Source organism: Gastrolobium bilobum, unplaced genomic scaffold, assembly GCF_033153095.1.
Source record: "Gastrolobium bilobum isolate Gb01-03AN ecotype WA unplaced genomic scaffold, APGP_CSIRO_Gbil_v1 utg2490, whole genome shotgun sequence".
In the NCBI taxonomy this organism is placed as follows: domain Eukaryota; kingdom Viridiplantae; phylum Streptophyta; class Magnoliopsida; order Fabales; family Fabaceae; genus Gastrolobium; species Gastrolobium bilobum.
Genome location: NW_026895628.1, coordinates 98,016 through 111,350, shown reverse-complemented (window position 1 = coordinate 111,350; position 13,335 = coordinate 98,016). Strand labels below are relative to the sequence as shown.

At 33.1% G+C, this 13,335-nt stretch overlaps 1 protein-coding gene across 2 annotated transcripts; it reads right to left on the bottom strand.

Annotated features, from left to right (window-relative positions):
* Positions 1 to 3,491: 3,491 nt before the first annotated feature.
* Positions 3,492 to 5,349, bottom strand: LOC133285216 (uncharacterized). Of its 2 annotated transcripts, XM_061482418.1 has the most exons (5): positions 4,630 to 5,349; positions 4,427 to 4,429; positions 4,169 to 4,261; positions 4,013 to 4,080; positions 3,492 to 3,940 (listed from the first exon to the last, which is right to left on the bottom strand). In XM_061482418.1, exons 1-5 carry the CDS (start codon positions 5,260 to 5,262, stop codon positions 3,775 to 3,777), a joined length of 963 nt encoding a protein of 320 aa, XP_061338402.1. In that variant the 5' UTR covers positions 5,263 to 5,349; the 3' UTR covers positions 3,492 to 3,774. The 2 variants fall into 2 exon arrangements, with proteins under 2 accessions (XP_061338402.1, XP_061338392.1); XM_061482408.1 differs by lacking the exon at positions 4,427 to 4,429.
* Positions 5,350 to 13,335: the final 7,986 nt, after the last annotated feature.

The window sequence follows — 13,335 nt, the reverse complement described above, 5'->3', positions numbered from 1 at the left end:
GAAAATAGAACGAGGATAAAAAATAAAAGAAAAAATAAGGCCAAATATATTAATTAGAAACTTACAGAAAAGATTAAAAGTATAAACCTTTGATAATATTTAGGGCCTTCTATGATTCTAAAAATCCAAAGTATAAACTCGGCCTACTGGAGGTCCTAAAGTTGTTTGCATAGTAGAAACTTTCCACACACTTTGGGGATACTGTCTAATGAAGTGGCCTGATTGCACATTTAAAACATACACCACTTCTAGCCTTGCAATCACCCCAATGGGCTTTCCCACATTTATCACATTTTGGTGCAGAAGATTTATCACTGTCATTTGTCCTCTGATTACTACATCTCTTGAACTTATTAAACGATTGTCTAACTTGTAGATTTTTTCCTTTGTTTCTATCATTAGACCTCCTATCTCTCCAGGAGGGAGTAGAGCCACTTGCTCTTTTGAATTCAAGTTCTTTTGTCTTCTTGCTCTTATGTTTCAGATAAACTTCTTCTATTGCACAACATTGATTGACCAGTGTATCAAAATCCCTGATCCAATATACCAACTATTCTTTTCTCAATTTTCTCATTAAGATCCCTTTGGAACTTAGCAGCTAGCACCTCAAGATGGGCATTACTTTTCTATATCTTGCATACTTAGCCAATTCATTAAAGTTGGCCAAGTACTTATCAACAATCAGATCACCTTGTACCATATCATGAAATTTCCCTTGCCTCCTCTCCCTAGCATCCCTAGGTAAAATACTTTTCCAGAAATAAACCCTCAAATAATTGCCAAGTCATCACTTGACCTTGTACTTTCATAGGCTAAGTAGTATTAGCCCACCAGCCTGCCATTATTTACACTACCATCTATTCAGGAAGATATTTTTCAGTGTTGCAAGAGTGTCAAGCATTGGGTACATTTTTTTATCAAATGTGTAAAAAGTAACTCATTTACATTATCCTAACGTCGTAGTTATTTTCAATGTTTTAAAACTTGGCTCGATCATCGACTTGGTCGATGTAACATCCCGAGCACTGATGAGGGCGGGGAGTGATCGCCGGTGCGAAAGGGCATGGACAAGGAGCGACTCTTGACAGGCTTCCAGTGGGGGGTTACATGCATGAATGAATCGAATCGATTCACGAAAGAGAGAGATTCCAAAGGTTGTGCAGGTATAGGACTGCACAATTTGGGATAGCTTATAAGAATTAATTGGTACTACCTATGCTAACAAGATACATATGCTTTTCGGTAGCCCGGAACGGAAGAACTCCACAGTTAAGCGTGCTTGACTTGGAGCAATTCTGGGATGGGTGACCTCCTGGGAATTTTTCCCGGGAAGTGTGCGAGTGAGGAAAAAGTACACTGAAAAGTCTCGTGTTAGTATGTGGGGATAGTCATTAATTCTTGAAGTGGTCGAGCGGTACAAGTGGTATCAGAGCAGGCCTCTCTTCCAGTACAGTGTGGTTCGAGGACGAACCAAGCGGAAGCTGGTGGGCATGTAACATCCCGAGCACTGATGAGGGTGGGGAGTGGTCGCCGGTGCGAAAGGGCATGGACAAGGAGTGACTCTTGACAAGCTTCCAGTGGGGGGTTACATGCATGAATGAATCGAATCGACACCCGAAAGAGAGAGATTCCAAAGGCTGTGCAGGTATATGACTGCACAGTTTGGGATAGCTTATAAGAATTAATTGGTACTACCTATGCTAACAAGATGCATCTGCTATTCGGTAGCCTGGAACGAAAGAACTCCACAGTTAAGCGTACTTGACTTGGAGCAATTCTGGGATGGGTGACCTCCTGAGAAGTTTTCCCGAGAAGTGTGCGAGTGAGAAAAAAGTATACTGAAAAGTCTCGTGTTAGTATGTGGGGATGGTCATTGATTCTTGAAGTGGTCGGGCGTTACAGTCGAGGTACTGGGTCACTGGATCATTGGTTCAACCGATGACTCACTGATTCAGCCGGTTTAATTAAATTTATATTAAATTAAATAATAAATATATTATAAGATGCATTTTGACCAACAATTGAGGGTAGCCTAGTGGTAAGTGGTAACACTACTCATTCCCATAAGCAAACCGATTTAAGGAAGAAAACAGCTTGACCCGTCGAGTTCCATTTGACCCACAAGTCACAGAGTCAACCGGTCGAAACTGGTTTAACTGCATGACTAATTCAATGGCTAGCTCGAACCGATGCTCTCATCGGGTTACCTAAACTCGAGACGACCCGGCCAGTCCAATCTGAGTTTTAAAATATTGGTTATTTTCTTTCATATTTCTTATTTTTTCGTTTTGGTTTCCTTCTATATTCTTTTTTTCCTTTTTGGTAGAGGAATACCTACTCCAGTTGTCCAAAAAATGTGCTCCTATTTCGTCTGATCAAATGTGCTAGTTGTATTCATTTTAATTTTAATTTTTTGTGTTTTTTAAAATAAAAAGTAGTTTAAGAAAATTAAAAATGTTTCAGGCAAAAGATTCTATAAAAAAAATCATGGATTTAATGAAATACCTATTAACTCTAAAAATTGAAATATAGATTTATGTTTACTCAAAAGGCATAAAAGAAAAATAAAGATCCTATATGCAGGTGCGATTTGCATGCCAAACCTGTCTTCTGCTCTTGTTGAATTTTTATTTTATTTTTGAAGACCTGGGCTATTTCAGATGTGTTGGTACACAGATATGTCGGCCTTCAAGGCCTGATATATAATGGACTCTTGTTCTCTTGTTAAGAAGGCTCAACTAGGATCCAATCCGGCACAAACAACTCATTGAAAGGTATAATACATTGCTATTAGTTCTTAAACATGTTGCACAATGAGTGAAGGCCTTTTCTTTCAAATTGTAATCACAATTGTCACATGAAGTATTGGGTGCTGCTCGTAGTTAGGGCAGAATACTTCACTTTTAAGTCAATATCTTCCATTTAACATGCTTAATTTCCTATTAGAAACCTTTAAAAGAGAAAAGAAATAAGAAAAAAAAAAAACATTTTGAATCTTTCACTACGCAGCAAACTGATAGTTGAGCAATCAAAAGGTAGGGAATCTCAAGCAGAGGGAAGATAAGACATCGTCAAGGGTTGCAGCACACTATTTGTTAGGTTGTTGCTTTCTGTTACTTAATAGCTTGCTCTTATATATTCACTTTGCTTATGCGCCATTTTGACAGGCCTAAATTGCTAATTTAAGATAAGTTCAATTACAGTCTCTGTCAGAGTAAATTAATCTTATTTATGATGCTAGTGGGGGCCTTAGATGTGGGAAATTTCAGTCTCATACTCAGACAGTCTATCTATACAGAGAAAAACATGCACTACAGTTAGACCAACGAGACAAGTGTATGAAAGTCCTGGCTCGTTTATCTAGAAGGGCCTAGAAGTTCAGACAAATTAACAATCTGATTTAACGGTTGATATCCACATGATGCAATTTATGTTGTTAGAAATGATAAAAACTCGAATAAAAATTAGTAACAATTGAAAACATTATGCCATGGTGTATTGTTAATTTTTTTATTTCATCCCAGTCTAAACATTTTTTTAGCTCTATTAAGCTCAACAAATTCAAGATTCTTTATTTCAGTACATAGAGACCAAAGTCCTGTTAATCCGACATGCCACTAAACTCCTTTGTATTGAACTGTTTTAATGAGCCTCTGCTTTGGAGACAGATGGAAAAAGAATGTGTTTCAACAAAATCATTCATTTTACGGATACCTCTTTCTTCTGTCATCATCTGTGGGTTTCCTTTTTGTGTGCGTGTGGGAGTATTTGAACTCACACTGAAATGCTGTTTTGCCGCTTGGGTCGTGAGCTCTCTGCAGGTGGCTGCAAATCCACGAGAAAGGACTTCAAGATCCTGTAGAACTCCTTCGCCTTCTCCACACTAAAAGCATGCCCTGCATTCTTAATGACCACTATTTGAGCAGTGTCCCCCAAAAGCCTGTGTTCCAAATCCAATGAGTTCTAAATTCAAAAGTGATGGTAACAAGTACAGTAAGAGCATTAATTTAACCTTTTCAATCTGTGACCCAGTTCTAAAGAGAATACTTGATCATGCTCTCCCCAGATAATTAACGTAGGCTGCATGGAATATGATGAAATGAAGCCTTCTAAGTTCTAATGTAACCCTTACAAACTTGTAATTGGTAATAGGAAAGTATAAATGAACCTGAGATATCTTGGGGAGATCAGAAAGTTTTCGGTCTTTTGCAATAGCTCGGATCAATTCTTTCCTTTCTTGTACATAGTCCCTGCACATGGCCTACCCAAATTTGACAATTTTAGCCCACCCTGGCTCCGTTACATTCACACGTATCCACCATAATATTATAGGTCTTCTTAGTTAAAGTAGCATCTGAAACATCATCTAATCCAACAATTACACATCCTTATATACACAACAGACTCTTCTTTTTCACCTACAAACATGCTTGTGGTCACTATGCTAGACTAATCCAACAATGAGAGATGAATCTAGTTAACTTGTTACAGTTAAAAACTAAAGAACCACAAGGTTGTCCATGTCCAGTTTAAGCAATGAACAATCACACAAATCATATGCAGTATCACATTAAAGGGTTCAAGGATAATTGATAAACCAAAAATAAATTGTGGGGGGGAAATTCTTACATCAATGAAATCAGTGAGGAAGCAAGAAGGCAACCATCCTAATGGAGGAGGTTTGAAAAAGGTGTACCCCACAAGCTCCCTAAGCCTCTGGGGTGTCTGTGGCACCAAAATATTGGCAGCTTCTTCCAAATCAGTGACAGGGAAAAGCCCTTCCTTGATGTCCTTCTCTTCCATGCACACCCCTGAGCCACACACCACCACCCTCTCCACCACCTCACTGTACTGCGCCGCCATGCTGTACCCCACGAAACCACCGTAGCTCAGCCCCACCAACGTCACCCTCCTCACCGAGTTTGCCTCCATCACTCTCATCACGCACTCCGCCTGGAACCGCTCGCTCCGATCGGGTCGGGTCGTGTACGACCCGCCGAAGAAAAGAAGATCCGGCACGTACACGTTGAAGAAGGGCGTGAGGTGGCAGATGATGTCACCCCATTGCCACAATGCGTTGGCTCCAAGACCGTGGATGAGGAGCAGGTTGGGTTTGGACTCGGTTCGGGTCTTGGGCACCCAGCAATGCATGACGGTTCCGTCCTTGAGGTCTGTGATGGTGGATCGGAGCCCCGACCCGTTGAAACTGGACCTGTAGCACCAGTTTCTGGTTTCGGTAAAGCTGATGAAGCACTGGGTCATGATGCTACAAAGTTTGTAGAAACAAAAAAGAAAAGTAGAATGGAGATGGAAGAACCAAGCTTGGGTTTGTTCACTTTGTATGAAGATTTAAATATGACATCATATTTTGAAATTTGCTTAAGACAAGGTCCTTTATTACTTGTACCTGCGCAGCCATTAGACTGTATGATTGGTGATACAATATGGATCACATATTTACATCACGTGGTCGCTTGTGATTTGTCAAGTTCAATAATTATTGGAAGCCATACAATCATCTAAAAATAAATAAATTGTTCTAGCTTGCGATGGTTCTAGCTTTTTGATCTGAGGGTGCGTTTTTTAAAAGAAAACAATTTACTAAAATTAGTATATCTTAAAAATTAATTATTTCTTTGAGGTAGTTTTAGTTACGTGGCAAACTTTGTTTTATCTTCTTATCGCGTCATAAGAGACACAGGTCCACCTAATATATTATGTGACATTACATAGACTTGTGTCATTATTGAAAAAAAAAATTCATTAATTTAATCATGGGACAGCAAATGAAAGTTTATGTGGTACCACTCAAGCATGATTGATGAATCGGCTCTTTGGCATTTGGGATTTTCCCACATGTTTTTCACCTGTTTGGTATTCGGTATGATAATTTTACCGCCAAGAGACTATCACCCCCCACCCCAACAGAACCTGTATTTCTTTTTCCTTTTTTTAACTAATTCTGCCCCCTCCTTTAGTCTAATTGGTTTTTTTTTTAAACCAATTTTGCCCCCTCTCTTAGCGGAACTACTTTTTTTTAAAAAAAAAAAAAAAATTTGCCTCATTCAATGCCTCAGTTAAGGAGGGTATATCATCTCTCCAACAAATAACATTTTCGCATTAGAGGGGTGAAAAAAGCGAAAAGACGAATTGAAGTATTGAACTAAACATTTAGATTAAACCAAATCATTTGGTTCTTTTTCTTGTCAATTTACTTAATGTCCATGCAGTGACAATCAAGGAAGCACGGACATTCTTCATTTAAAAAGACAAAATGCACTTCGGATATCGATACTTGATCAAAGTTTTTTGACATTTTTTTTATCCAAATTTTATTTTATTTTTTAATTAAATATAAAAAATTAGTTTATAAAACAAATATTTTATGTTACGTAATTTGATAGAAAAATTAACAAGTTATAAAAAATTATTTTTGTTTTATATTTATATTATAAAATTTGAATATTTGATTACTTATATGATTTATTATGAACTGTTAAATATATTGAATGTAAATTATATTATATATTAAAAATATTATTTAATATCAAAACGTGTACTAACATATCAAAATTTAATATTTTTTAAAATTAACATATCAGCATGTCGTATCATGTCATATCTCATATCTCATATCGATATCAAGGTAACATAGATGACAATCACAACTTGTCCACTATCTGTCTGTAATTCAAGTTGCAATTGCCACTCCCATTTTATAAAAAATAAAAATAAAGAGTTCCTCACATAAGAGGGATTTTTTAGGAGGAAACTTTAAATTCAAACACCTCTACTATAGTGGGCGAAATTATTTGAGAGAAAAATAAAATAAAATAAAATAAAAATGTGTTTTGTGTGGAGAGAAAAAAAAATAGATGATTTAAACTTGTGGTACAAGGGAGTGACACTTGAATTTTTTTTTCTCTCTCTCCTCTCTCCTTTCGCTCTCTCGCCTTGTCCTACTCAATGAAATATGCTCCGATAACACTTAAATAAACCTTGTGGAGAGGGGGAGTATATCTTTGGTGTTACTGTAGTATGTACTCCTTTACTAAAAGTAGAAAATGATGATGGTTTTAAAGAAAATAACCATACAAAGAAGGGTAAAATAATAAAGAAAATATATTATATTTTTTAAATTGAGTAAATGATGTAGTACTCAAGATATTTCCGGAGAGGGGAGGGAACTCAAATCTGTTGAGACCTCCCATCGAATTAAATGCCGCAAATGATGATTGTATTTAAACATTTTTCGTTCTTTTATCGTAGGCCATACAAATGATGATGATTTAATATTTGTATTTCTTTTGTATTTAAAAGATGATGATTTAATATTTGTATTTTTTTTGTATTTAAAAGATGATAATTTACACTTGAAGATGATGATGGTTGTATTTCTTTTATAATCTAATTTAATCTATTCAAGTGCAGTAACTAAAAATTAAAAGAACGAAAAACAAATACAGTTTTTTTTTATACAAAGTATAAACAGTTAAATTTATAGAAGTCATGCATTTAAAAAATAAAATTAATTTTCTTTGGTACATAATAAAAAAATTATTTCAATTAGAAGTACAATTTTTATTCTATTGTATTCGAATACATTTACTTAATCTTATTTTGAGACGTGAGTGTTTGAATTAAGATAAAAAATTTAATTAAAAATGTTTTGACTGAAGTTTTAAAGGATAATTATAATAAAAATATTTAAAAGAATTGATTTACGAATATTAATAGTCAAATTTTTAAAAAATTAACGGAAAAAATAAAAAATAATTATATTAAGACTATTAAATTTTTAAATTTTAAAAAGAAAAACTTTATTAATATCATTTGGATTGGAAAAAAAAATTATAATTATAAAAAGGGATAGGATATTGTGACACCCAAGTTATATTACACTCATGTGACACATATTTCCCAAATTTAATATTTTATATTTATTTCTACCTTTGTATGATTATGATTTCCCATATTTAATGCTTTCACTTTAAATTTGGGAAATCATGATCATACAAAGATGTAAATAAATATAACCGTTGGATCAACATAAGTGATCTAACGGTGAGATTGACTGGGTGTTACATGGGTGTAACATAACTTGGGTGTCACAATATCTTATCCCTTATAAAAATTAATATAGCCTAAGAATAAATTAAAATTATAAAAATATATTTTTCCTATCTCAAAATAGGGATAGGATATTGTGACACCCAAGTTATGTTACACCCACGTGACACCCAGTCAATCTCACCGTTAGATCGCTTATGTTGATCCAACGGTTATATTTATTTTCATCTTTGTATGGTCATGATTTCCCAAATTTAATATTTTATATTTATTTCTACCTTTGTATGGTTATGATTTCTCATATTTAATGCTTTTACTTTAAATTTGGGAAATCATGACCATACAAAGATGAAAATAAATATAACCGTTGGATCAACATAAGCGATCTAACGGTGAAATTGACTGGGTGTCACATGGGTGTAACATAACTTGGGTGTCACAATATCTTATCCCCTCAAAATAATTAAGAAATAAATTATCTTATACATTAAGTGTTTGTTTGGATCCTCTTATTTTTAAGCTAGAAGCTACTTATAAACATAAAGCCAAGGCCAAACAGATTTTGAGAAAAGCTCTTTTAATTAAAATGCTCTTTTTTTATAATGAAGAAAAAAGCTAAAAAATAAAAGCTTCTAGGAGGAACTTTTTTTTAAGCTCTTATCTGTTTTTATTAAATTATGTGCTTTTTTTAAATAAAAGGTAATAAAGATATAGAAAAAGATAATTTTCTTGAAATATGTGCTTTTAAGTAATTTTTAAATTAAATTTTTTATGTAATTTTCAAACAGATTTTAGCTTATTTTTGTAAATTCTTTTTTTAACTTTAGTTTATAAGTAACTTCTAACTTAAAAATAAGTGAATCCAAACACTTAAAAAAATAAAACCCTATTTCAATCTCAAGAAGTAATAAATTTTATTTGTAGGGCTTCAGTCCCTTCCCTCTATAAAAAAAAATTAATTTTATTATCTTCATCAATACAATTAGGGTGGTGGATGAACCCAAGTTAAAAAAATTGAAAAAGAAAAAAGAAAATATAAATTAATAAATAAAATTAAAAATAATACAAAAGAGTAGAAATAAAAAAAGGAAAGACTTAATTTACTTAATTAAAACGATTATTTTACCAGACACCATTCTTAAGACTTAAGGTAGTGTTTGGTTGAGAAGAAATTTTTTTAAAGTGGGTAAGAAAGACATTGGAAAGTTAATTTGATAGAAAAGTTTAAAAAAAATTGTTTGATAGCGCAAAATATTACTAGAAAAATTGAGTTAAAAATCCTGATATGTGTTTGGTTGAAAATAAAATTATGATGAAAAAAAGAAAGCAAAAGACGAAATTAACCTTTTTAATGCTTCACACATGTATGACAGCAAAATTTGCTGTATTTTTTTTTGTTTTTTAACTAATTATGATTGCAGTTATGATTAGCTTTAAATTTGTTTCTTTATCTTCTCCACATAAAGAGAAGCAATAAACAGAAACACAGGTTGTTCAGCAAAGTTTTTTTATCGTCTATAACAAACCACCCTAAACACGGGTATATTTGTCATATGCCATTCTTCACCTTTTTCACTTATCCAATATCCCAAACCAATATCATCTGTCGGCTTCTTCAACAGTGGCAAATCCAATTTTTACACTGCTCTTGCATTGCGTGGATTTGATGGGCATATTTTCCAAAAATCTTCAACCAAATATGGTTTTACTCAGATTCCTACGTGCACTTAGCCAGCAAAATTTTAACTTCTCTCCAATCAAACACTACCTAAGAGCGTTTATCTAGTGGACGAAACCACATTGCTTGATTTTTCAAAAGAAGAAAATCACCAGAATTTTAGAATTGCAGCCTGAGAACAGAAAGTCCACAGCTGATGGACCTTCAATTGGACATTTGGCTGAAGAAAAAAAAAATTATCCAAAAATCTCGATTTTTACAAAAATATCTATTCAGAAATATGATTTTTACGTTCAGTTCAAAAATTAAAAATTTAAAAAAATTCAAATTTATCAGAAATGCAAGAATATGGCGTACCAACAGCCCCCTTAAGAGGTTCGAGCATAGTTAGGCATCTCTGCAGTTAACCGCATAACATAAACCATACAGCAAGAAAAATAACAAAGGTAGTAAAAACACAAATGCAGTCATTGAACATGAACAATGACCAAACCTTCACTTAGGTTTAGTCGTAATTAAGCATCTAAACCTAACTCCAAACATACGATTCCCTATAGTTCTGATTTTTCCTGAGCGATAATCTAACCAGAAAAGGCACAAAAAAGGGCCAGGAAGTGTAACCAAAACAGGGGATCCAGAAAAACAAGAAACCTTAAGTCTGGAAAACTAGTCCCCAAAAGATTCTGGTCGGAAAATTTATGTATGCCCCCAGAACAAAGCCGTCAAGAAATCGATCCACAGATCTCAACTCTTGCAGCTGAAAGAAGAGGCAATTCAAACTCAAAATTTGAACAAAAACACCACACACACACACACACACACACACACACACACACACACACACACACACACACACACACACACAAATACTAGCACAATCCAAAATTGCCGTATAACAAACCAGCGATCTTAAAGATTTGGTACTCTTGCTCCTTTTTATATAGCGAGAGGTTAGCTAAACCCTAGAATTCTAGTTTATCATGGGCCTGCATCGTGGCCCGTTTCTATTTATGGGCTTCCTCAATTTTTCCAGCAATTGGTGCAAGCTGATGCCGGGATTCATTTATTTCACAGAATGGAAAAAAGGAAAATAAAAATAAAGAATTAAAATTAAAAAAAAAATCCGTTATTACGTTAATTATATTTTCATTTAAGTAAATAATTTTTTTACTACACATCATTTGATTATAGCGTAAAAATTTGATCATTTGATAAATTTTTTTACTACACACCATTTAAGTAATGAATGCCAGGTTAACTAATAAACCTTATCGTGGTTGGTGACAATTTCTGATTATGATTATTTTGTCAATATTCACATTTCACATTTGATAAAGACAAAAGATACAATATTATAACACCAATTTTAGTCCATATTTTGTAGTACGGACTAAAACTTCCTGAGAGTCATTGTAAGTGCAATTTCAAAAAGGTTAAGAAAAAAGATATGTATGTTACGGTGGCTCTACAAAATACAGTAGAATAACAATTTATTAAAGTATTGAATAACATATGCCTCTTTAATGTTTAATGAGAAAAGATGAATTTATATAAGTGAAAAAAATATTGCTTAATAATGAGTGAGGATAATCAGTCAAAACCATCACCATCAGTGTACAATAGTAAATTATATAGGGGTGAAAAGATCCCCTATGATAAGTTCCATGTGCTCATTATGAAATATGTATATTTTGGGTCTTCAATAAATATTATAAGATTCAATTTAATTTATTTTTAAAAGAAAATCAAGTCGTGATTTTCTGAAATTTAAATATATTCATATTAATTCTCTTAAAGAACTAAAACGAGTCTTTTTTAAATTTTAAAGGAATTACAATTTTAATTAACTGGATTTATTTTAAATTTTAAAAGAAGCACAAGTCAAAATATTGGATATAATTTCAAATATAACTCCATAATAATATCATAATATTAATACTTGGGGATATTATGGTCTGATTTGGATTGCCCTCAGCTTCATTTAGCTGGCTAAGTATGGAACACCACCACTAGCGGACGCAGAAATTTTAATAAGAGGGGGCGAAAATAAAAAATACTATATCATAAATAAAAATACTTGAAATATAATATAAATTTAATATACAAAAAATTGAAAGAAATCTATTACAGAAATTAATATCACTCCACTTACTTTTGCTCTACGTATTTTCATATTGTTAAACTCATATATAATTAATCTGTGCTAAAACTCAAAATAATTTCTTTTCAATGTATGTAATCAAAGATAGTCTATGACTATACATACATGCAATGATATTAGGAAGGTAGAAGTTGATTCTGCCTCTAGAATTTACATAGCCAAAATCGAAAGGCTGAAGAAGGAGCTTGGTGATGGACGAAACACGGAAAGGAGAGAGAGAGGATGATCTCATGTTCTCAAGAAAAAATATGGGTAAGAGTGTGGGCAGAAGCATGGAGAACTGGAGGAAAAAACGTGTACAACATAGTAATTTCATCATCACATTTTTTTACATATATTATAACAAAATCCCAAATTTTAGAGGGGGGCAGGGGCCCACCCTAGCCCCCCTAGTGTGTCTGCCCCTGAACACGACCTCCAACTTGTCTTTCCTAACGGGGCTCATTGCTTGCTTTCTTCGACCAAATGTTGATTACTATGCAAATATAATAAATGGGGAAATTGAAAAAAACGGTCTACCAAACATGGGTGTCTAACTTTCCCAATTTCATTTGCATAGCCAAATTTTAAGAAACTCTGAATCAAACACCACCTTATAGAGAATTATAAGTACTATTTTGCCCAACAAATAAGAAAACATGATATATATATACAAAAGAAAAAGGATAGTTCTGAATTCTGAGTTTAAATTTCAAAAGTGGAGAACAAGTCAAAAGCAGGCCTATCTTCTTCTTCTTTTTAATAGCTCTTTCTCTATTTTCATTGCGTGATTTTTGCTTAACTTAATTCTACTTTCCTCTCGATTTGAATGGGGATGGGGAGGTTTTTCTTCATCTCTATTCTTTTAACCATTCTTAAAAAATTAATATATTTATTATATTTTACAAATTTATTTAAATTTAACTTTTTAAAAAAATTATTTATATAATTTTCACATTTAAAAAATTATTCTCTCTAAAAAATTATTTTTTTCTAAAAATTATTTTTCTCTCTCTATGGTCTATTTCACATTATAATTAAGTTAAAATTATTAAAAACAAATATAAATCACATATATAAAAGTAAATAATTTATATCAAAATAATGCAATTGGAAACAACAACAAATAAATTCATCAAATAAATTTAAGAAAGAGATAAAATAAAATAAAAATTGAGAAGAGAGTAAGGGTACATAAATAATTTATCATATTTTCCCTCTTAGACCTTGGGGGAACTTTGCTTCTAAGGGTGAGAATGATATTGGAAGGTTTTACAAAAATCCCTTATTCTCTTCCTCTATTTTTTAAAACTCACATACAAGCGAAAGACATAAGCAAAACATTTCCCTTGCTTTCTTTTTCTTCTTAATATTGACTCCCAAACACATTCTTAGAGTTTGGAGGGAAATGAAATGAAAGAAATCCAAGGGGAGGGAGGGGAAGGAA

Excerpts from the sequence above, each read along its gene's own strand:
- LOC133285216 (XM_061482418.1), bottom strand. The coding sequence starts at position 5,262 with ATGACCCAGTGCTTCATCAGCTTTACCGAAACCAGAAACTGGTGCTAC. Across the intron at positions 4,081-4,168 it reads ATCTCCCCAAGATATCTCAG|CCTACGTTAATTATCTGGGG; the intron begins GTTCATTTATAC and ends TATTCCATGCAG. Across the intron at positions 3,941-4,012 it reads CTGGGTCACAGATTGAAAAG|GCTTTTGGGGGACACTGCTC; the intron begins GTTAAATTAATG and ends TTTGGAACACAG.